We start from the raw sequence: 24,685 nt of genomic DNA, 5'->3' as shown, positions 1-24,685 counted from the left end.
CCACAGTTCTGGGAAAGTCTCTAAATGCACTAATCCTGCTTTTTGGCTTCTGCAGTTCTGCTTCTGGCTAGCTGCTCATGTTAACTAAAGTATGTGAACCTGGCATTCAGTATGTAGGCCAAGCTGGCCTTGAACTCATAGAAGATCCATCTGCCTCTTCTTCCTGAAGGCTGGGATTAAAGGCGTGTGCCGCCACACCCAGAAGATATAGAATTCTTGCTAAGCGTGTGAGTCCTTGGCTTCAGTGCTCGGTGCTGCAAAGCAGCCTTGCTTCCCCTCTGCAAGGTGCGTTTGATGTCTCCACCCTTAAGCTCCATTTACCCCTGGTCATTCTGGGTAGTGTAGTCACTCTGGCCTCTTTTTTTTTTTTTTTTTTAAGCGTGAGGGTGTCAGAGCCATTGGAACTGGAATTACAGACAGTTGTGAGCTGCCATGTGGTTGCTGGGAATTGAACCCGGGTCCTTTGGAAGAGCAGACAGTGCTCTTAACCACTGAGCCATCTCTCTAGCCCCCCAGTCACTCTGGCCTCTTGCCTGGACCGGCAAGCCTGCCTGACAAGGATCTGCATCTAAAATTTCACCCAAGAAAACAGAGAAGCAGGGCTTGTTCCTTCCCTGCCTCTCCCATGGCACGCTCCATTTTGCCCCTGAATTTCATTTCCGGGGTGTCTTCCTTCCCAACTCTCTTGATGGCCCCTGGGCTTGACTTTTGACACCAAGACCCTGAGGGAGACAGCTGGCTGGTCACAGTACTCTAGCAGCCTGCCTCAGGCCTGGTACATCCCTGCTGGGGCGCATGGCTGGGGTTGAGCACTAGACACATGTGCCACAGTGCCCAGGATGCCAATTCTTGGCATCTGGATGCCTTTGTGTCCTTCCATACTGGCACAGGCAAAAGTGCTGCAGCTTCCAGCCCTGCACTCAGACCCTGAAGGGTCCCCACTCTCTTGTGGCCTCATAGCTTCTCTTGGCTGAGCTGTGGCCTGGAGCAGGAAACAATCATCATCACACTGCCCTATCCCGAAATAAAAAACAGGGATTCTTTCCAGTCGTTGAGCCAAGGCCAAAGGTCTAGAGAGGGTTGATCTCATTGCAGTGCGTGAACAGACAGCTTGTAGGACAGGCTCTAAATGAAAACACGACTGAGCTCTGAGTCAATCGGTACTGGAGCCAGCTACTTGGATCAAGGCTCTCCTTGGCTTCCAGCCAGGACTGGCTTTTTTTGTCATATTGCCATTAGCGTATTCCATAGAACGGAGGCAGATGGGCAGCACACAGCAATGGGGAGGACGAGAAAGGACTTTGCTGGCACCACTTGGGCCTGGTTGTGCCCAGGGCTGCCATCCCTCCTGCCCAGAGCAGAAGCTTGCTGCTGTGCACGTGTGGCTAGGACAGCAGACATCCTGGTGGGAGCCCCGGTGAGTGGGCCGAGAGTCTCCCGTTACTCGGGTTGGTTGGTGTTTGTTCCCAGTGTTGAGATGACTTCTCTGGTCTAGACTAGGTATCCCAGGGCACCCCACAGGTGCCCCCTGTTTTCTATATCTTTACTTTTACCCTCTAGAAGAATGACCCTGGGGTATAAGGTCTAGGGAAGTCATGTGTGGAGGTTCTGAAGAAAGCTTTGGGACTGCAGCCCAGCGAAGGGCCGTGCTCTAGAGGAAAAAAGAAGGTCCTTGTGGGTGTATCTCCATCTTCGCCCTCAGGTCCCAGGGTAGGGATGGAGGACACAGATCCGGGTGGAGCTGAGACAGAATCTGCACAGCATGGCCCGGAGCTTTTATTGCTAGACAGGGGAGGATAATAGGCCAGGGGGCCAGCGGAACAGGGGGCCAGGGAGGCAGGACTGTGGGAATCGGTCAGAAGGGTCAGTCCATGTGCCAGGGCAGGCAGAGGCCAGAGTCACCCATCTCGGACTGGTATACAGCATTGAACTTTTTATCCAGCTCTGGAGTAAAGTGTTCCTTCCAGCTCCCCACAACACCTGGAGGAGTAAGAGCAGACGGCATGAGTCAGGCAGGGAAAGGAGATGACAAGAATACACCACAGCCAGCCCCTGAGAAACTGGCTGCTGTCTCTCCATCACCATATTCGGAACTATGTCCTGTAGGAGGCACGTGCACCGTCTACCTGCTACCTGGGAACATGACTGGACTTAGAAACCGGGGTAAGCGGTGATGATGGTGCCCTGATCTAGTGTCCTGGGAGAGCGTGGGAGCAGAGCCCATGCTGGTTTGAATAGGTATGATCCCAATAGGCTCAAGTGTGTGAGTGCTTGGCCCATAGGGAGTGGCACTATAGGAGGTGTGGCCTTGTTGAAGTGGATGTGGTCTTGTTGGGGGAGGTGTGGCCTTGTTGGAGTGGGTGTGGTCTTGTTGGGGGAGGTGTGGCCTGGTTGGAGTGGGTGTGGCCTTGTTGAAGGAAGTGCGTCACTGGTCACTGTAGGGCTGACTTTGAAGTCTTTTATGCTAAATCTACGCTCAGCGTGTGGCACGCAGTCTCTCCCCAGTTGGCTGTCTACAAAGTGAATCCAGGACAGCCAAGATAACAGAGAAACCTCTTGAAAAACCAGAAAATAAAAAAGTGAGGGTTCACTGTTCCAAGCTGGGCCCTGGGCACGTGGATAGAGGCTGGGAGGGCGGCCTACCTTTCCTCAGGAACTTGCTCTGGCTCTGGTCCATGATCTCCTTGCCCAAGAGGCTGTAGTTGACCATGTTGCTCTCACTCATGAAGGAGAAGCTGCAGTGTTCCAGTATGGTGTCCACCTCTTTGGGCCCCAGGGTGCGCCCCAGGAATTCACTTAACTTCTGGATGGTAGGGCGAGGCTCCTGGGCCCAGAGGAAAGGACACATATTGAAGACATAAAAATAATACAAGTAGGGACCAGAGGCACAGCTCAAAGGATAAGAGTGTATACCGCTCTTGCAAAGGTCCCAAGTTCAGTTTCTAGCACCCTGTAACTCTAGCTCCAAGGGATCAAAGGCACAAATATCCACATATACGCGTACATATACAGTGCATTTAAAAAAAAAATAAGCTGGACAATCCCAGGACTCAGGAGGCAGAGGCAGGTGGATCACTGTGAGTCTGAGGCCAGCCTGGTCTACAGAATGAGTTCCAGGACAGCCAGGGCTACATAGAAAGGCACTGCCTCAACACTCCCCCCCCCCCAATATATATTCAAAAACAGTACAAGTAACTGAAAGTGTAAACAGTCATGCTCAATTCAATATTATCCATTATAGGAAGTAGCTGGAAATGGCATAAAATCCAAACATGAAGGGAATTATTTTAGCTATGTCTATAGCACAGAATATTTCCTAGTCATTAAGAATGCATGGGTGGACATCAGGCGTGGTGGCGCATACCTGTAAGCCCAGCACTCAGGGAGGCAGAGGTAGGTGGATCTCTGTGAGCTCGAGGCCAGCCCGGTCTACAAAGTGAGTCCAGGACAGCCAAGGCCACACAGAGAAACCTGTTTCAGAAAAGGAAAAAAAAAACTGGCTTGCAGGCAAAATGGAGGAGTTTTTTTGTTGTTGTTGTTTTTCTTTGATTAATGATTGGTGTGGGAGAGCCCAGCCCATTGTGGGACACAGAAATTAAAGCCCAGAGAGACACAGAGGGCACTCAGGGTGGCTGGTCTCAGTTCCTGTCAGGAGCCTTGCCTGAGCTGTCCAATCGGGCCAGCACCACCAATTCCCAAGGACTGGAAGCAGGGTATAAAAATCTTGAAAAATCAAAGCTCACGCATTAACATATTTTTACGTTTATATTGAGCTTAAGAAAAAAAAAGAAAACTGAGCTTTAATTTCTGTGTTCGTATTTATTTTGTACTTTTGTAAACTCATTTGGTTGCAAGCGCCTAAACCTATTGATATAAATCTATTCATGGTCATCTTTGTTTTTTTTTTTCTAATGTCTTGAGGCCAAACCAGTGCTGTCTGCTGGGGGGCAAATGTGTACAGTTTTTAAGACCCAACAGATCTTCAATTCCCAAAAATCCCTTGGCACACACCACCTCAACAGCTGGAGCCAAGGCTGCAGGCAAAGGAAAGGTCAGCCTTGTGGATGTAATTTAAAACACACTGTGAGGAAGTGGATTTCGCCTTGTTATTCTGAGTTAAAAATCTTGCTGTTTACACATAATATTGGAACAGCTCAGAGAACTCAAGGTTCTCCAGCACCGTGCGTGCCTCTGCTGGCTGTGCCAGGGTGGGGGGAGTAAGCGGAAGGCCTGTCTGTTCCTTTAGAAAGTGCAGGGGCTGAAGGGAGAAGCAAATGGGGGAGGGGGGAAACGGGAGGGGGGGTGGGGGGAGGGGAGTGTGTGCATGCGCCAGGGCTGCTCAGAGGAGCCTACCTAAATTTTCAAATGCAGTCAAATATGAATCAGAGCTTACTTTGAGGAATAAACACAAAAATCACATTAATAGACTGAATGTACAGCTTAGGGCCCAGGGGGAGATCAAAGAGGGCGGTTAGTGCTCTACTTCCACCACGTGGGGTCCAGGGATCGAACCAGGCCAACAGATGCCACTATCCACTGAGCCAGCTCTCTGGCCCCCTACATGTTTTGTGGTTGTTGTTTGTTTTCTTGTTTTCATTTCTACTCAGTGTGTGTGTGTGTGTGTGTGTGTGTGTGTGTGTGTGTGTGTGTGTGCATTTAGAGGCCAGAGGAAAATCTCAGGTGCCATTTCTTAGAGAAGCTCATCTTGTTTTTTGAGAAAAGGTCTAACACAGGCCTTCAACTCACCAGACAGACCGGGCGGTGAGCCATCGGCATCTGTTTGCTTTGGGCTCCCCAACATGTGTCACTAAAGCCTGGCTTTTTAATGCGGGTTCTGGGTGTCAAACGCAGGTCCTCATACATGTTCCAGGAGCACCTTAACAACTTAGCTATTTCCCAAGTCCTACAATATTAAAATTGTAAATGTACATTAGGAATTCTTGGGCCAGAGAGATGGCTAAGTAGTTGAGCACTTGCTGCTCTTCCAGAGGATACAGGTTCAAATCCCAGCACCCAGGTCAGGCAGCCCACAACTGCCTGTAACTTCAGCTTCATGGGATTTAGTGTCTTCTGACTGATACTGGAAGACGCATACACACACAAATAAAATGAATTAAAAATTCTTGAAACTCAGCTGGGTGTGGTAGCACACGCCTTTAATCCCAGCACTCGGGAGGCAGAGGCAGGCGGATTGCTGTGAGTTCAAGGCCAGCCTGGTCTACACAGCAAGTCCAAGAGAGCCAAGGTTACACAGAAAAACCTTGTCTCAAAAAAAACCAAAAAAACAAAACAAAACAAAACAAAAAACCTTGAAACTCATGTTGGAGAGCTAAGAACACTCATTTGTAGGGACTGGAGAGATGGCTCAGAGGTTAAGAGCACTGTCTGCTCTTCTAGAGATCCTGAGTTCAATTCCCAGCAACCACATGGTGGCTCACAGCCATCTATGATGAGATCTGGTGCCCTCTTCTGGTGTGCAGGTGTACATGCAGGCAGAATACTGTATACATAATAAATAGGTAAATAAATCTTTTAAAATTTTCATTGTAGCCAAGTGCAGAGCAGCACAACTGTAGTTCCAGCACTCAGAGGGGCAGAGGCAGGTGGATTGTTATGAATTTTCTCTCTCTCTCTCTCTCTCTCTCTCTCTCTCTCTCTTTTGAGACAGAGTTTCTCCCCGTAGCCTTGCCTGTGACTGTCCTGAACTCTCTCTGTAGCCCAGGCTGGCCACGAACTCACAGCGATCCACCTGCCTCTGCCTCCTGAGTGCTGGGATTAAAGGCGTGCGCCACCAGCGTGCTATGAGCAGTTACTGTTCTTGCAGAGGACCTGAGTTTGATTCCTGCACCCACATAGCGGCTACAACCATCTATAACTCCATTTCCAGGGGGATCTAATGTCCATTTTCTGGCTTCCTTGGGCACCAGGCACACACGTGGTACATAGCCATGTGTATCATATATGGAGACAAATACTCATCACGTAAGATAAAGTAAGATTTGCTTCAAAGTCCTACCAACAAGTCTTACGAGGGCTGTAACTTTTGGAAAGCTGAAGGCAGGAGGGTTATGACAGTGTCACTACCGCCGGCAGTCCTGTCTTAGGAAAGCAAGCTCCACAGAATGTTCTGGAAGAGCTGGGGATGCCAGGGCTTTGACTGAGGGCGAGTTGGCTGTAGGTGGCGGCCTGTGGGGTATGTGGAAGAGGCAACCCACCTGCTTCAGCTCCTCATAAGTGATAAAAAACAAATTCAGGTCTTTCTGGAGGCCCAGCCATCCCTTCACGTGGTCAAACCAGGAGCCGAAGAAACCTGAGGAGGGAGGAAACGGAGGAGGCGCTGCAGCTGCGAAAGCTGGGCTGAGGCGGCAGGAGCAAGGAAGCAAAGGCGCTGCCCGTCAGGTGGGTGATGGGGCGGGCGGGGCATCTCTGAGAGCCCCTCAGTGCCTGAGACCCACCTGTGCCCTCGAGAAACTCGTCCACAAACTCTTCAAAGGAGCCGGGGTTGGGCAGGAAGCCGGCTATTCCGTGAAAGTGGTAGTAGGAAACCACAACGTCCTTGGGGTTCCGTGCCATGTACACCACCTGGCGGGCAGAGTCCTGAATCTCAGGGCTCTGAGGTGCTCGGGACTTCCCCAGCTGAGACCCGGGGTTAGAAGTGGGGCGTGGGAAGAGTTGCACAGTGCTGTCCTGGAGCCCCCAACACAGCAGTGAATGGTAAAAGTGGATGCCGGGCATGGGCCACACCTGGTCACTGAGTGGCAATAGGCCGGGGTCCTGTCTGGCTAGGGAACGGGTGCCTTCTGGGGGCATATTTTGGTTTCTTTATTATTACATTTAAATTGTTTTGTTTGTAAATAGAATGACATTGTTATTTTATTTGAAATAAAGTAGCGTTGTTATTCGTTCCCTCTGGCTCCAGGCAGCTTGTGGCCCCTATCTCCCAACAGGTGTAAGGGGGCCTTGCCTATCAAGATGCCACTGCTTTCGTCTGTGAGGAGGGCGGGTATAAACCTGTGTCTGAAAGACCTACTTGGGTCTCTCTGTCTCCTCCCCACCAAGAGGGCAGGGTAGGAAGAGCCAACCACTAGGTCAACACAGGCAACTCTGACAGTCGCTCCACCTGGACCAGGCGCTACCAGCCTGGCTCCCCCACCCCCTCCTTCTGGCCTAGAAGAGGCTTCCTACTGCACAGGCTACCTCAGGTCTAGCCTGGCTCTGACGCTGCTGTGATCTCTACTCACCTACGCTCCATGCTCTTCACCCCAGGACTTGAAGGTAAAGTCCGGATCCTTCGGACCCTTTTGACCCCATCTTGACTCTTATGAGATGCTTAGGAGCCAGAAGGCACCTGTTCCTTACCCTGGCCTTGGACTTCATCAGAGCTGGGGCCAGGCCTCTGGCATTGATGTGGGAAGTGAACAGGCGAGGCCAGGAAGCATTAAGATTGGACAGGAGGCTGCTGAAGGAGACATGCTCTATCCAGGGCACTCGGGCCCAGTTGGGGAGGTGGTGGATAGGCCACAGGTCGCCCTCACAGAAGATCAGGCTCAGGATCTGCTGCATCCATGTGGTACCTGCAGGGCAGTGGGTGGGAGTCAGGGTGGGGCAGGTGAGGGGGCGTGGCCACTTCTGCATAAGACAGTCAGTCACACTTTCTCATTTTCCCCTCAGAGTAACAGATCTATTGGATGCATTTACTTATTTATTTTGGTTTTTCCAAGACAGGGTTTCTCCGTGTCACCCTAGCTGTCCTGGACTCACTCTGTAGACCAGGCTGGCCTCAAACTTGGAGATCTGCCTGCCTTTGCCTCCCAAGTGCTGGGATTAAAGGCGTGTGCCACCACGCACAGCTGGTTGCATTTTTTAAAAAAAGATTTATTTATTTATTATGTATACAGCCCCCTGCCTCCTTGTACCCCTGCAGGCCAGAAGAGGGCATCAGATCACATTGTAGATGGCTATGAGCCACCATGTGGTTCCTGGGAATTGAACTCAGGACCTCTGGAAGAGCAGACAGTGCTCTTAGCCTCTGAGCCATCTCTCCAGCCCTTGGGTGCATTTTTAAATGGTGTAAACAGGATGGTGAAGATGTTTTTGTTTTTGTTTGTTTTTTTGAGACAGGGTTTCTCTATGTAGCCTTAGCTGCCCTGCACTCACTTTGTAGGCCAAACTGGCCTCAAACTCACAACGATCCGCCTGCCTCTGCCTCTTGAGTGCTGGGATTAATTAAAGGCATGTGCCACCATGCCCGGCTAGGATGGTGAAGATTCTTAAGCAAGCCTGGTCCTGTACTCTCACTTTCTGTCTTCCACAGACCACAGAACCCACAGCTGAGTGCTCTGCCACTCTCTTCCATGTTCGTCATCCCAGCTTGAGGCCTTAATCAATGTTTGTTTGTTTGTGAGACAGGATCTCTATACATAGCCTTAGCTATCTAGAACTTACTCTGTAGACCAGGATGGCCTGGAACGCAGAGCTACACCTGCCTCTGCCTCCCGAGTGCTGGGATTAAAGGCGTGCGCCACCACACGAGGCCTTCAGTAGAGCTTTTATCACCTGGATTTCTGCTAACTTTCTGTCCGTGAGCACTGGGCGTTTCCTAGCCCCGCATCTCAGCCACAGCTAGGCAACTTCTACACAGGGGTTTTCTAAAGCGCTTGGGCTTTCTACACAACACCTCCCCACTTACATCTTCTCCCTCCCTCCCTTTCTTGGGGTCCTACAGGTGGAGCCCTGGGTTAGTATGAATCAAGTGAGAACTCTACCACTGAGCCAAACCCAGCCCCTGCTTCTTTCTTTCTATGTCTTCACCACAGAATTGTCTGCTTGTGGCAATGCAGGCTTTTCTTAGCAAACTCTTCCATGCATTCTCACATTTCTTTTAGGTTTTTTTTTTTTTTTATAGTAGAACCCTAGTTTTTAGTATGAATTTCTATCTTACAGCCCTAACACATTATTAAAAACCATGTTTTGTTTTGGGCATAGGCTCACTGGAAGATCATGAAGCCCTAGGTTTTAGTCTTTGTGCCATGGGGGTGAGGGGGGAGGGAAGGTAAGAAAGGAAGAGAAAAGAAAAGCATGGACTGGAGAGATGGCACAGAGGTTAAGAGCACTGGCTGTTCTTCCAAAGGTCCTGAGTTCAATTCCCAGCAACCACATAGTGGCTCATAGCCCTCTATATTGAGATCTGGTGTCCTCTTCTGGTATGCAGGTGTACTTGCAGACAGAACACTGTATATATAATAAATAAATCAAAAAGAAAAGAAAAGAAAGCCGGGCATGGTGGCGCACGCCTTTAATCCCAGCACTCGGGAGGCAGAGGCAGGTGGATCGTTGTGAGTTCGAGGCCAGCCTGGTCTACAAAGTGAGTCCAGGATGGCCAAGGCTACACAGAGAAACCCTGTCTCAAAAAAAAAAAGAAAGAAAGAAAGAAAGAAAAAGAAAAGAAAAAAGCATGCTTTGGAAGAAAATCACAAGTCTTGGAACTGGAGAAACAGTCCAGTGGTTAAAAGAACTGGCTGCTTTCCAGAAAACGTGGGTTCAGTTCCCCGCATGCAGCTCACAGTTCTCTGTAACTCCAGCTCCAGGGTGTGTGACCACCTCTTCTGGCCTCTTCAGCACCAGGCATGCATGTATCAATAAGACAAGCATGGTTGGGCGTGGTATCGCTCGCCTTTAATCCCAGTACTCGAGAGGCAGAGGCAGGGGCATTGATGTAAGATCGAGGCCAGCCTGGTCTACAGAGATAGTCCAGACCAACTAAGACTACACAGAGAAACCCTGTCTCAAAACAAAACAAAACAATAAACCAAACAAACAAAAAAGACAAAGTAGCTGTCTACATAAGCAAGTCACAAATAATGCTTTTCTAAAATTAAAAACAAAAAAGAAGAAATCAGTTGTCCTCATATGCCCCACAGTAGCAACTTTGTGGTGTAACAGTGGAGAAAAGCCTACTACAGCAGTGACAGAGACCAACAGGAAGGAGCAGAAAAACAGTGTGGGAAGAGTGTTCCCGCCTCTGTGGAGATATGGGGGTGGGCTGGGCAGATGGAGAATTCTCTGTCCTTAGACAGGATGTCTTAGCAAAACAAACCGACCAGTTCTCCCATGTTAATCTGTAAATTAAACACAATTCCAATAAAAAATACCCTCAGGTTTCAACAGTTAGGCAAATTGGTGCTGAAATTACACTGAAAAGAAACACACGGCAGCCGGACCTCAGAACACAAGTGGAGCTCAGCGGGGAACAACACGTGGCTCCAGTGGCAGCCAAGTGACAGACACAAGTGTGGCCGGGAAGGGGCAGCTCAGAGCTGTGGTCCAGTGCAAGCCCTCTGGCTCCCAAGAGTAGCCATTTGGCAAAGACACCACACGGGTATAAACTAAGTGTGAGAGCTGCAAACAAACGGGCAACTTCGTCAGTATTTGGCATTTTGGTGTTTTGGACAGGGTCTCACTATGGGGCTGCAACCGTAGCTGTTCTGGCACTCAGTATGTAGACCAGGCTTGCCTCAACCTCATGAAGATCCGCACGCACTGCCACGCTCGGTGGCAAATTCTTTTAGCACGTTCCTACAAAGCAAAATATCACTGACCCCACTCAAACTCAGGCAAGCAAGGCTGACAGTCCTTGCTGGCCAGCAGGAGAGCTCGAGTCTAAGTATCTCTGAGAGGCCTGTGTGTTGGCAGAAGGTGGGAGGCTAAAGGTGAGACTGCTGGGAGGTCTTTGGGTCATGGAGGGGTGTCGTCTGAGAGGACCCCAGTCTTTTCTCCTTTCTTCTGAGACGGGTCGTGTGTTAAGCTTCTGGCTTCCGTGCCTCCATCACGTGAGTGCCTGAGTGCTGGGTTTACAGACACGTGCTGCCATGCCTGCTTGATTTGTTGCCAGGCTTCAAACTCTGAGCCTTGCCCACACTTGTGAGCATTCCTTCCAACTTACCTGTATTAAGCGTCTTCTTATCTTTTTATTTTATTTTATTTTTGGTGTGGGTTTTTTTTTTTTTGTGGTTTTTGTTTGTTTGTTTGTTTTTGAGACAGGATTTCCCTGTGTAGCCTTGCCTGTCCTGAATTCATTTTGACCAGGCTGGCTTCGAACTCACAGAGGTCCACCTGCCTCTGCCTCCCCAGTGCTGGGATTACAGGCATATGCCACTGTGCCTGGCTTTTCTGTTTTTTGTTTGTTTGTTTCAAGACAGGGTTTCTCTGTGTAGCCTTGGCTGTCCTGGCCTCCCTTTCTGAACAAGGCCGACCTCGAACTCACAGAAATTCGCCTGCCTCTGCCTCCCGAGTGCTGGGCTTAAAGGCATATGCTACCTCCCTCTTATTTTTTGCTACTTGGGATGGATCTCGGCGCCTGTGCATGCTATGTGAGCCTCTGTGTTGCTAGCCCACACCCTTGTCCCTTTCTCTTTCTCCTTTTCACTTCTCAGTCTTTGCTTTTGTTTTTTTGCTTTTCGAGACAAAGTTTCTCTGTGTAGCCTTGCTGTCTTGGACTAGCTTTGTGGACCAGGCTGGCCTCGAACTCACAGTGATCCACCTGCCTCTGACTCTGCCTCCCGAGTGCTGGGCTTAAAGGCGTGCGCCACCATGCCCGGCCTTCACTTCTCAGTCTTAAAGAGTGAATTTGCTCTGCCAAGCCCACTCTACCACGACGCTGCACAAGACCAAAGCCAAGGACATGATTGGCATCTCCAGTAAACTGGCTTTATAATCTGGTATTGTAGATGTTTTTCAGAGTGAGGGAAAGCTGACTCATTCATCAGCTGCTAGCTGGTCAATGCAGAATGATGATTTAGAAAATCTCTGCTGGGCTGGAGAGATGGCTCAGAGGTTAAGAGCACTGACTGCTCTTCCAGAGGTCCTGAGTTCAATTCCCAGCAACCACATGGTGGCTCACAGCCATCTACAGTGAGATCTGACGTCCTTTTCTAGCCTACAGGCATACTTACAGGCAGAACACTGTATATGTAATAAATAAATAAAATCTTAAAAAAAAAAAAAAAGAAAAGAAAAGAAAAAGAAAATCTCTGCTGCCTGGAGTAGTGGAGCACAACTTTAATTCAAGCACTCGTGCAGGTGGAGGCAGGAGGATCTCTATGAGTTCAAGGCTTGTCTGGTGTATAAAGCAAGTTCCAAGCCAGCCAGAGCTACATAGTGAGACCTTCTCTCAAAAAATGAAAAAAAGAAAAGAAAAGAAAACAGTTTTAGTGTCCTCATAAGACATTTTCTTTCCTTTTTTTAAAAAAAAATTTTTATTTAATTTTAATTTATGTGCATTGGCGTGAGGGTGTCAGATCTTGAGTTACAGGCAGTTGTGAGCTGCCATGTGAGTGCTGGAAATCAAACCCCGGACCTTTGGAAGAGCAGACAGTGCTCTTAATCACTGAGCTAACTCTCCAGCCCATAAGACATTTTCACTGCAGTTACGCCACAGTGCTCATGTCCGCAACAGTAAGGTAAGGCACCTGTAACAATGAAGCAACAACGCTCTGCAACAGGGCTATGCCAACATATTGTTATAAAAGCATCTTCGGCCGGGGTATGGGGGCACGACGTGCCTTTAATCCTATCAGAGGCAGGTGAATCGTACTGAGTTCTAGGCCAGGCTGAGTTCCAGGATAGCCATGGCTACATAGACTCTGCCTCAAAACAAAACAAAACAAACCCATAAATAAATAAACACACTTTAAAAACCTAAATAAGCGGCCTAGTCTACAAAGTGAGTCCAGGACAGCCAAGGCTACACAGAGAAACCCTGTCTTGAAAAACAAAAACAAACAAACAAACAAAAAACCCAACTCCAAACCCTAAATAAGTAAACAAATACACCACACGCCAAGATGAATGGAAACACTCAGCCATCAATCATTTCTTCCATCTATAATTTAGTGAGTTTTTTCTCTTTGTGTCTCACCTGGCCCCAGGCTGGGGACCGCTGCTTGTTCCCCATGCCAACAAAGGCTGCTCTGTCCCTTTATCCTGGGAGCAGTGGAACTGGGGGGAGGGGGAGTTTGAGGGGGCACAAGCCACCCTGACACCCCCACACACTCCCAGCCTTAACACCTTTTCCATGTTGCCTGAAACCTGACCTCACTCTGTGCCAACAGCAAAGCTGGCCTGAATTGCTTTCCCTTCCTCATACTTTCACAGATTTGTTTTTTCCACAGACCTTGGCAACCTGAGATGACTTTGGCTTTTCCTTATTAAGTTGAAAATGTGCCTTTTTAGGGAAGGAAGCGCTCTCTGGCTTCTCTGGCTTGGACAGCATCATTGCTTATGCTTTGAGGCTTGAGGGCAACAGGAATCCTGGACGCTGTGGCCATGGATTTGATAACTGGGAGCTTTGCTAAGAAATTAACGGGGGGGGGGGGGGGGGCAGTGACTGATACAACGGAGAATTCAAATTCTGGGTTGGATGAAGCAAGCAGTGTGAAGTTTTCATAGCACAGTTTAAGACAGGACTTAGTGATTTCTAGAATTTTCCCTTTAATATTTTTAGACTATTACTGAGTACGGGTAACTGAGATTACAAATAAGGTGGAGCCATTGTGTGTATGACCTGACTATACCAAGGAGATAGGATGGCTATAAAAGGCCTCACGAGGGCTGGGCATGGTGGCGCATGCCTCTAATCCCAGTACTCCGGAGGTAGAGGCAGGCAGATCGCTGTGAGTTCGAGGCCAGCCTGGTCTACAAAGTGAGTCCAGGACAGCCAAGGCTACACAGAGAAACCCTGTCTCGAAAAACCAAACAAACTAAAAACAAAACAACAACAACAACAAAAAGAAGGCACCCTTTGCTGGGCTCACCTTCAGGGATAGCAAATCCTCTAGGGACCTCCCTGGGAATGGGAAGGCACAGGGCTTTGCTTCTCTGGCTTCCAGGATAGGGAGGAAAAGTGTGCCACCTTTTCTAAGTCAGACAGAAGCAGTCTAAGACAAGCCAGAGAAGACTCTTCAGAGCAGGCATGGCCCCCCCCCCCTGCACCCCACTGCATCCTGCCTGGGCCTAGTTGAAAGGCTGGTGACAAGAGGCAGTATTGTAGCCTACTTCCGGCAGCTCTGTCTGGATCTGCTCATGCAGTTTCTGATGCTCTGTCCCCCGTCCCCCCCCCCCCGTCCCCCGTCCCCCCCCCCTCCCCCGCATACAGGGACACTGACCCCCCTCTGACCCCCTGGATCTTAGACTCAGAGTCCGCAGCTCTTGCTGTCCTATCCTGTAGGAGAATAGAGAGGGAGCCCCACCCACTGCATTCCTTCTGCTGGGAAGCCCAGCCCACAGACCAGCGGGTGACAGGAGGGGTCTGATCCAGGGAGCAGGGGGGCGGGGACAGGGTGGCAGGGAAGTGGGATAGCTATGCAGGGTGGAGAAGGGGTCCTTGGCCGCTATCTGCTGAACTGTTGGTTCACCTGAGTCATGGGTAGGTAGCCCAGGTGGCCCAGGTGGCCCAGGTGGCCCAGGTGGCCCAGGTGGCCCAGGTAGCCCAGGTGGCCCAGGTGGCCCAGGTAGCCCAAGTGGCCAAATCATGAGGCAAATTGTGCTCTTTTTTTTTTTTTTTTTTTTTTTTTTTTTGGTTTTTTGAGACAGGGTTACTCTATATAGGCTTGATTATCCTGAACTTGCTTTGTAGACCAGTCTGGCCTCGAACTCACAGGGATCCATCTGCCTCTGCCTTTCAAGTGCTGGGATTAAAAGCTTGCGCCACCACCGCCAGGCCCTAGATCTTTTTTTTTTTTTTTGGAGACAGGGTCTCTCTGTGAGGCCTTGGCTGTCCTGAACTCACTTTGTAGACCAGGCTGGCCTCAAACTCACAAACTCACAGTGATCGGCCTGCCTCTGCCTCCCGAGTGCTGGCAGACCCCAGACCTTGCTCTTAATGGGTATTGTGCCTGCACTGGGCTGTGCTCAGGAGACAAAAGCAAGCAAGCTCTACCCCTGGTGGGGCTCCTCATCCTGGGTGCCTGGCTTTATTGCACTCAGGATGAAGAGGGCAGCTGTGCAGAGCCACGCTGGCACCCTGACCACACTAGAGAGGAAGGAAGACTAGGTTATCTTATGGGATTAAGGAGTTCCCGTCCCCACTTAAACATACTTCATGAGGGGGAGTGGGGGGGGGAGGATGCACACCAGTCACCTCAGCATGACTCAGGGCAAGGCAAAGCTAGACCACAAGCTTAAAGCACTGTAGATGAAATCTGGTTCTCAGCGCACACCCCACTTCATTACCCTGCATTCTTCCCACAGGCTAAGAAACGTGTTCAGGCAAACGCAGAGAGATTAGAGAGATTACGAGAAGTCGGGGGTGACAAAGGAATGGGGAGGCGGGGACTGCTGGTGCCCAGCTTAAGAACACTGTGCAGCTTCTGAGGTTACCAGGTGGACGAATGACCGGCCAAGGGGGGGGGGGAGGGCTTCACGGAGCTGGTGGGGTCAACAGGCAGCTCTACAGCTCGCCAGACTCCCGGGTGACAGGGAGAGGCCCCGGGCTCTACACGGCAGTCACTACAGTGCCCTGGGCTCTACACCACAGCAGTCACTACAGCACCCCAGCTCTACACAGCAGTCACTACAGTGCCCCGGGCTCTACACAGCAGTCACTACAGTGCCCCGGGCTCTACACCACAGCAGTCACTACAGCACCCCAGCTCTACACAGCAGTCACTACAGTGCCCCGGGCTCTACACCACAGCAGTCACTACAGTGCCCCGGGCTCTACACCACAGCAGTCACTACAGTGCCCCGGCTCTACACCACAGCAGTCACTACAGTGCCCCGGCTCTACACCACAGCAGTCACTACAGCGCCCCGGCTCTACACAGCAGTCACTACAATGCCCCGGCTCTACACCACAGCAGTCACTACAGCGCCCCGGGCTCTACACGACAACAGTCACTACAGTGCCCCAGGCTCTACACCACAGCAGTCACTACAGTGCCCCGGGCTCTACACCACAGCAGTCACTACAGCGCCCCGGGCTCTACACCACAGCAGTCACTACAGTGCCCCGGGCTCTACACCACAACAGTCACTACAGTGCCCCGGGCTCTACACCACAGCAGTCACTACAGTGCCCCGGGCTCTACACCACAACAGTCACTACAGTGCCCCGGGCTCTACACCACAGCAGTCACTACAGTGCCCCGGGCTCTACACCACAACAGTCACTACAGTGCCCCGGGCTCTACACCACAGCAGTCACTACAGTGCCCCGGGCTCTACACCACAGCAGTCACTACAGTGCCCCGGGCTCTACACCACAGCAGTCACTACAGTGCCCCGGGCTCTACACCACAGCAGTCACTACAGTGCCCCGGGCTCTACACCACAGCAGTCACTACAGTGCCCCGGGCTCTACACCACAACAGTCACTACAGTGCCCCGGGCTCTACACAGCAGTCACTACAGTGCCCCGGGCTCTACACCACAACAGTCACTACAGTGCCCCGGGCTCTACACAGCAGTCACTACAGTGCCCCGGGCTCTACACAGCAGTCACTACAGTGCCCCGGGCTCTACACCACAACAGTCACTACAGCGCCCCGGCTCTACACAACAGTCACTACAGTGCCCCGGCTCTACACAGCAGTCACTACAGTGCCCCGGGCTCTACACAGCAGTCACTACAGTGCCCCGGGCTCTACACCACAGCAGTCACTACAGCGCCCCGGGCTCTACACGGCAGTCACTACAGTGCCCCGGGCTCTACACCACAACAGTCACTACAGTGCCCCGGGCTCTACACGGCAGTCACTACGGTGCCCCGGGCTCTACACCACAGCAGTCACTACAGTGCCCCGGGCTCTACACAACAGTCAGTACAGTGTCCCAGTCTCTCACCTGACTTGGGGAATGTCACCAAGAGGATGTCCGTGTCCTGGAACTGGAGAGAACAAGCCGCTCTCAGGGACTCGGAGGTGTGCATGAAGCCTGGGAAGCGGATGCCGTCGAAGATTTCAGTGGTGGTCATGCGTTCGGTCATGCTGGTGCTGGCAGCAGTGAGGCTGTAGATGAGAGAGTCTGTGACCCAGGGCCAAGAGCTTTCCAGCAGGTGTGAGCCAGTCACCTTTCTGAGAGAATGAGAGGCCTAAAAGATTTTTTAAAAAATTCGCTAAACTCTGATGTAAGAGACAAGCAGGGCTGGAGAGATGGCTCAGAGGTTAAGAGCACTGTCTGTTCTCCCAGAGGTCCTGAGTTCAATTCCCAGCAACCACATGGTGGCTCATAGCCATCTACAATGTGATCTGATGCCCGCTTCTGGCCTGCAGGTGCACGTGCAGATAGAGCACTCACATACATAAAAGTAAGTAAATAAATATTAAAGAGAGAGAGAGAGACAGGCATACTGCACGTAGGAGGGGGCCGAGCAGCCCATTCATTTATGGTGATACCAGATTGCCTCTACCCCCTGCTGGGGAGAGACCCCCCCCCTAACTAAACTAGGAGCCCCGTACATACATTTCTCCTCAAATGGCATTGAAATTTTTTTTCTTTTCTTTCTTTCTTTCTTTCTTTTTTTTTTTTTTTTTCAGCTTTTTGAGACAGAGTTTCCTCTGTGTTAACAGTCCTGGCTATCCTGGACGTCGAAGTTCTTGACCGACAGGGGACCCCAGTTCGCATCCTCACCAGCACCTTAGCAGATGAATACAGACTTCTCAGTCTAGCTGTAAAGCCAGACCGGCACAGAGAACCCTGGCTGAAAGAATTCCCCGAGGCAAGGGCAGAGATGGGAGGCATGGGGCTGGCAAAACACAAAATACCAGTTATAGCTGAATTAAAACCTGGCCCAGATCCAGCCAGGGTTCAACAATACCCGATGCCCTTAGAAGCTAAAAGGGGAATCACTCCTCATATCCAGCGGCTGCTGGGATTGGGAGTCCTCAAACAGTGTCAGTCAGCCCGGGACACGCCCTTGCTGCTAGTCAAGAAGCCACGCACAAATGACCTGTACGGGACCTCAGAGAGGACAACAAGCAAGTGAGGGACATTTATGCAGCTGTGGCCAATCCGGACACCCTCCTGAGTGCCCTGTCCCCAGAGTACGAATGGTATACTGTTTTAGATCTAAAGGCTTTTTTAGCCTGCCTCTTGCCCCAAAAAGTCAAGAATACTTCGCATTCGAGTGGCATAATCCAGAAACTGCAGTGAACGGACAGTTGACCTGGATGAAGCTGCCACAAGGCTTCCAAACCTCCCTGAGAATCTTCGATAAGGCCCTGCATGAAGGCTTGAGTGAGAACAGAGAACAGCACCCCCAAGTTACCCTCTTACAATATGTAGCACCCTTAGATAAAGAAATGTGCCTACAAGTGACAAGAGACCTGCTCCAGACGCTGGGAAAACTCTGATATAAGAGCCTCTGCAAAGAAAGCCCAGTTATGCAAATCAGAGGTACAGTACCTGGGTTTCATCTTAGAAGGAGGTAAGAGGTGGCTGTCAGACGCCCTGCAAAGAAACAGTCCTTAAGATCCCAGCCGCTAGCCAGGCGTGGTGGCGCACGCCTTTAATCCCAGCACTCGGGAGGCAGAAGCAGGCAGATCTCTGTGAGTTCAAGGCCAGCCTGGTCTACAAAGTGAGTCCAGGGCAGCCAAGGCTACACAGAGAAACTCTTTCTCGAAAAACCAAAAAAATAAATAGATAAATAAATAATAAATAAAAATATGCCCCCCTAGAACCCCAAAGCAATTGCGGGAATTTCTGGGATCAGCTGGATTCTGTAGATTCTGGGTACCAAGTTTTACAGAGCTTGCAAAGCCCAGACTAAGAGCTCTTTACGAATCAGGTCCTCCACCAGAACCTCATCAGTTCCAACCAGGAGATTGGGTCTGCGTTAGAAGACATCGCCAGGGGTCACTGGAACCACTTTGGAAGGGACCATATGTGGTATTGCTGACAACTCCATCTGTACTGAAAGTCAACAGCATAGCTACGTGGGTCCGTCACACACGCTAAGATGGCCAACTCAAGAAGACCACTTGACTCTTGCTGCGACAGAATCGAAAGCAAAAAAAAGGGACCTTCACCACTCAAGCTAAAATTATCACATTCGTGATAGGAACGTTAACAGTATGTACCGCTGTTGGGCATCCACACACCCCTATAAATAATACCTGGGTCCTGTGGGACGAATATGACAATGTTTTAGCTACGGCATTTTGAGTAGTTCCTTCAAACACTTGGTTCCCCAAGTTAAGCTTCGACCTGTCCCTCACCATGCCATCAGAGACACGAGTAAGACACAGGGCTGAAGGCTCCAAGGTACATTTTTATATATGTCCTTTCCCCTTTGATTCTTCTTGGCGGTAGGAACACTGTGGGACCATGGTTGACATGTACCGTGCAGAATGGGGATGTGAGGAATATGCCACTGACTGGAAACCTATTTCCACTGGACTCTCCTAATTGTCCAGAGACCCCAAATATGACAAATGTATATGAGCAGTCACTGGTAACATTCGAAGTAACCCCAAGCCCTGTAACCAACTCATATTTTCTTTTACTGACCAGGGTAAATGACAAACTAATTGGCTACAAGGCAAAAAATTTGGGTTACGTCTCTGGATGGTAGACCAGCTTGGGGGGATAATACGCCTTAAGCTACTTCTTTCAGAAAAGGGTCCCAAAGCTATAGGCCCTAACACCGTCCTACAAGGGGTGCTCACAGGCCCCAAACCATCCTGCATCCCCCTCTTATAGGCTCCGCTACTTCCAAAGTGCCCTGAGCAACAGAGAGCCCTAGCTGCCCATATACCCCTTCTCCAAAGCCTTACCAAGACAGGAAACCCCAGTCTGATCCCCTCTGAGAATTGATGCTCAGTACTTATAAGGCTCGAAATGAGACCTGCCCAGACCTCACCACGTCTTGTTGGTTATGTTACGATGCACGGCCTCCTTTTCATGAACCATAGCAATTGTCAGTAACTATACTCTTGCTGCAGATATGACCAGTTGCAGATAGCATCAACTCCCACAGGCCAGATTCACCCTCCAACTGGTCTCTGGAAGCAGAACTTGTGTGGGAACAATCCTGGACACCCAGGGGAGCCTCTGTAAGCAGGCCTCTGCTGTCGGCATAGGAACAGACCAATATCTGGTACTTCCTAACAATACATGGTGGGCCTGTTCCTCTGGCCTGATCTCCTGTGCGTACAGTAAGCTGCTTTCAGATTCTTACTGCGTGCTAGTGCAGTTGATTCCCCTGCTCATTTATCACAGCAACGAGGACTTTCTCTTGGCCTTTTGATCCATTTAGCCAAAGTCACATGAGAAACAAAAGGGAGCCTATAACAGCTACAACTCTTGCAGCGCTGCCAGGGCCTGCAGGGGCAGGAACAGGCACCTCCTCGCTGGTTCCTCAGGACAAACATTATAGTCAGTTAAGGGAATCTATCGACTCGGGCATCCAATTATTAGAGAGCTCCATTTCAGGTTTAGGACAAAACGTTGTTTCCTCGGCAGAGGTAGTTAGTTCTTCAGAACGGAAGGGGGCTTGACTTGGTGTTCTTACAACAAGGAGGGTTATGTGCAGCACTCAGAGAAGAATGCTGGGTTTTTGTTGTTTTGTTTTGTTTTTAAAATATATTTTATTAATTTATTCATATTACATCTCAATTGTTATCCCATCCCTTGTATCCTCCCGTTCCTCCCTCCCTCCTATTTTCCCCTTACTCCCCTCCCCTATGACTGTGACTGAGGGGGAACCTCTTCCCCCTGTATATGCTCATAGGGTATCAAGTCTCTTCTTGGTAGCCTGCTATCTTTCTTCTGAGTGCCACCAGGCCTCCCCATCCAGTTAACCCAGAAGCAGAAAGAGTCAATTGGTATATACTCACTTCTATCTGGACACTTGCCCAAGGGACATGTCCCATGAAAGTCTTCACTTACCAGGAAAGTGGGACAGAGGGGAGGACATCCTATTGGGACTCTAGGTGAGAGAAGCATGGAAGAATGGGGAAATAGAAGGATCCAGAGGGTGCTAGAAACCTACAAGAAGAACATTATGATGGGTGGATCTGGGCCCAGGGGTCCTGCTCAAACTATGGCACCAGCCAAGAACAATACGTGCAGTAAACTTCGAACCCCTACCCAGATCTAGCCAATGGACAGGACAGTCTCCACAGTTGAGTGGAGAGTGGAGTCTGACTTTCACACGAACTCTGGTGCCTCGTATTTGACCAAGAATGCTGTTTTTATGTCAGTAGGTCTGACATTATAGAAGAGTCCTTGGCTAAAGTCAGGGAAGGTCTAGAGGAGAAAAGCAGGGAGAGAGAAGCCAAGCCAAGATGGGTTGAAACTTGGTTTGATGCTTCACTTGACTGACAACTTTGATATGCACCCTCCTGGGCCCATTAATTATTCTACTACTGTCACCTTTAGGCCATGCTTGCTAAATAAATTATTGACACGTATTAAACAAAGGCTGAGCACCAGTCAGCTAATGGTGCTACGGTCACAGCACCAGAGACTGGCCCCTGATGAAAGCGTTCATGACCTCTACAAATTGCTAGTCTCCGTATTCTCTGGAGTATGCTTCTGAGAGCTGCCAAGGGCTGCAAAATACTGGACCCCCGACCTCCCGAGGCTTGAGAAAAAGAGGCCAGCCTGGCAAGGTTAACGGCTGCACCTCATCCCCAGACGAAAACCTCCAATCCTCTAACCCCCGATGACAACGACCCTATGCCAGTATGGAAGCAGCTACAGAAGACGAGACCTCCATCCATAGTCCCAATTAAAGGACTAAAATAGACTGAGTGCATCTTGAGCAGTCGAGCTAAGTTCCCTCTTAGAAAGGGGGAATGAGAAGCCTAAAAGATTTTTTTTTTAATTGGCTAAACCCCGATATAAGAGACAAGTAGGGCTGGAGAGATGGCTCAGAGGTTAAGAGCACTGTCTGCTCTTCCAGAGTTCCTGAGTTCAATTCCCACCAACCACATGGTGGCTCACAACCATCTATACTGCCCTCTTCTGGATGCAGATGTACACGCAGATAGAGCACTCACATCATGAAAGTAAATAAATAGTATTTTTTAAAGAGAGAGAGAGAGAGAGAGAGAGAGAGAGAGAGAGAGAGAGAGAGAGAGCAGTTAGACAGACTCAGGGAGAAATCTGGGGGTGCATTCCCTCCTGAGCTAAGGGGATACTGTTCCCTAACAAACCACCTGGATGGCCATTTAAACCAAGGCCACTGGAACCACATATGGCCTCGGCACCTAGCTAAGAGTCACAAAGTTCTTTGAAGAAACAGACTTAAAAGGTAGGAAAATGGATAATGATTGAGTTGTAATCTGAATAAATTAATTTTAAAAAAAGGTAGGAAAACAGCTGTAAGGAGATTTGAACTCACAGCTGCAAGGAAGAGCCCCACCAGAGATGGGATTACTAAGAAAATAGACACTTCCCTGGGCACAGTGGTGAACAAAGAAAATAAAGAAAGTTAATCCATGGGTGGTCTTGGTGCCTTTCTCTGTAGCCTGTCACCTTTTGGACATTAGACCCCCTATGTTACTCAACCAATAGATGACTGCCAAACTAGGACCCCCCTGTTTTAGGGACATTGGGAGGAAAGAGACTTATAAAAGGTCCCCAGATCAATGCCCCGGGGGTGCTTTTTGATACTATTAATTTGGTGTCGGGTGCGACCCAGCCCAGCGCGAGCTGAAATATTAAAGATTCCTCTTGCATTTACAGCGGTTTTAGGTCTTTCTGGTTCTTTTTTTGGGATCTCAAGGTCTGGGTGGAACAATTCCATCACTAAAATGTGGAGATAGTCCACACGAGGTGGCTGCTGGTTTTGCTCTCAGATGTCACTGCAGGACCATCTCACAACTTTGGTCAAACTTGCCTGTCATCTGGGCCAAGAAAGGTCCAAGTCCCATCAGAGGATACAGATCTCTGTGCTCTGGCCTTGGACTAGCAGTAGCATCTGTCTGACGTTGAGAGTGTGGCCCATTGCTTGGCAGAATTCTGCCCTAGCCACCAGCTCTTGGCCACTTGCACACAGGGCTGCACCTCAGCAGCGGACTTGTGTGGTTGTGGCATACTGCGAGCATCCTTGTGGACTTGGGAGCTGCTTGTCTCAGCCCCAGGGCAGTAGTGGGAATGGTCCAAAGGCCCCATCCAGCAGCCAGACAGTCCCCCCCACACACACACACAGCCCCCCTTCAGTCTTCCTACACAGCTGCTCAGCCTCGGCTGACAGGAATGTTCTTACAGAATCCTGGAGCAGGGTTGTGACAGGAGCCCCACCTCCCCCGCCCCCAACCCGGTCCCTTTGGAATTCCCTACTCACCACAAAGTCTGTCTCTGCAAATTTTGCTTTGCTCTTTGCACGCAGGCCAGCGCTAGAAAACGTGGCTCAGGCTCTACTTGGGCAGCTCCAAAGAGGCTCCACCCTGGCGTTTTAGGGCCCTGGGGTAGATGACTGCAGGGTGCCCCGCCCCCAACCAGACCCATTTGGGGGAGGGGCTGGGAAAAGAGTGCCTGCATAGGCAAGCAGTAAGTAATGTTCAGAACAGAAGTGCTTTTTGAGCAGACCAAGTTGCAGTTTAACAGTGACTGGGCATAACACAAATCTGCTGTTTCAAAATGCTCCCCTTACGGAAGCAGGGGCCAGGGAACAGCCCAGGAGCAGGGCAGGGCAGCATCCCTTTCTGGTATTCTGACAACAAAAGACGGCAGCTTTCTCTGCCGCCCTAGAAACCATGCTGTTTGCGTGACTTTGACACTTGTGGTAAGCAGGAGACACATACAAAGCAACGAGAGAGCTCTAACAAAGTGTGTCCATAAGGACTTCTCCATCCCCTGCCACCAACAGCTCCAACTACCGAATCCCTGGCCTCACAGTCTCACAGGGTAGCTGCCAACAGGAACAAAAATAACTTACTGCCTACAGTGCTACTTGCAACAACCAATGTCCCGGAGACTTGTATACAACAAAACAAAACTTCCATCTGCTCAGGAGATTGGTTTGTTTGGGGTTTTTTTGTTTGGTTTGGTTTGGTTTAGGGGGTGTTGTTTTTGTTTTGATCCATTATGCTGCAGGGGACTGAGTACCCGGACCCCATCCTCTTTGTCTTATGAGGGTACACACTGACCTGGTACCCACTTGTCCTTGCCTTTCCTTTAAACAGTAACTCCATCGAGCCGTGGTGGCGCACGCCTGTAGTCTCAGCACTCGGGAGGCAGAGGCAGGCGGATTGCTGTGAGTTCGAGGCCAGCCTGGTCTACAAAGGAAGTCCAGGACAGCGAAGGCTACACAGAGAAACCTTGTCTCAAAAAACAAAAACAAGCAAACAAAAAAAGAGCAACTTCATCTCCGATGCCTCTTTTCAGATTTTAACAGGGAGAAATCCACTCAGAATCTCAAACCGGGAGAGACAAAAGCCATGTTCTCCAAAGGGCCAGTTAAGCAGATTTCACTCATTCACATACCATGCGATTACCACGTGCAGGACTGAGACACACGACAGTTCAGAAACAGTTCAGAAACCCTCCCTTGGCCTCTTGACACAAACCTGGGTCCTCCCCACATAACAAGGAACACAAGCTTGTCACCATCCTTTGCTTCATTTGTTCCTTTTTTTTTTTTTTTAAGATTTATTTATTATGTATACAGTATATGTCAGATCACATGTGAGCCAGCATGTGGTTGCTGGGAATTGAACTCAGGACCTCTGGAAGAACAGTC

General features: G+C 50.0%; 1 protein-coding gene across 4 annotated transcripts; it reads right to left on the bottom strand.

The window, feature by feature from the left end:
* Window positions 1-1,492: 1,492 nt before the first annotated feature.
* On the bottom strand, window positions 1,493-23,425 carry LOC311583904 (sulfotransferase 2B1-like). 4 transcript variants are annotated; one of them, XM_084757864.1, is made up of 8 exons: window positions 23,288-23,425; window positions 18,400-18,444; window positions 16,840-17,003; window positions 7,360-7,574; window positions 6,456-6,582; window positions 6,216-6,310; window positions 2,644-2,824; window positions 1,493-1,980 (listed from the first exon to the last, which is right to left on the bottom strand). In XM_084757864.1, exons 2-8 carry the CDS (start codon window positions 18,408-18,410, stop codon window positions 1,865-1,867), a joined length of 909 nt encoding a protein of 302 aa, XP_084613990.1. In that variant the 5' UTR covers window positions 18,411-18,444; window positions 23,288-23,425; the 3' UTR covers window positions 1,493-1,864. The 4 variants fall into 4 exon arrangements, with proteins under 4 accessions (XP_084613990.1, XP_084613992.1, XP_084613991.1 ...); XM_084757866.1 differs by lacking the exon at window positions 23,288-23,425 and adding an exon at window positions 19,856-20,149; XM_084757865.1 differs by lacking the exon at window positions 18,400-18,444.
* Window positions 23,426-24,685: the final 1,260 nt, after the last annotated feature.

Source organism: Acomys minous (assembly GCF_964271855.1).
Source record: "Acomys minous genome assembly, chromosome: 14".
Lineage (NCBI taxonomy): Eukaryota > Metazoa > Chordata > Mammalia > Rodentia > Muridae > Acomys > Acomys minous.
This window is presented reverse-complemented; position numbering and strand designations above follow the sequence as displayed.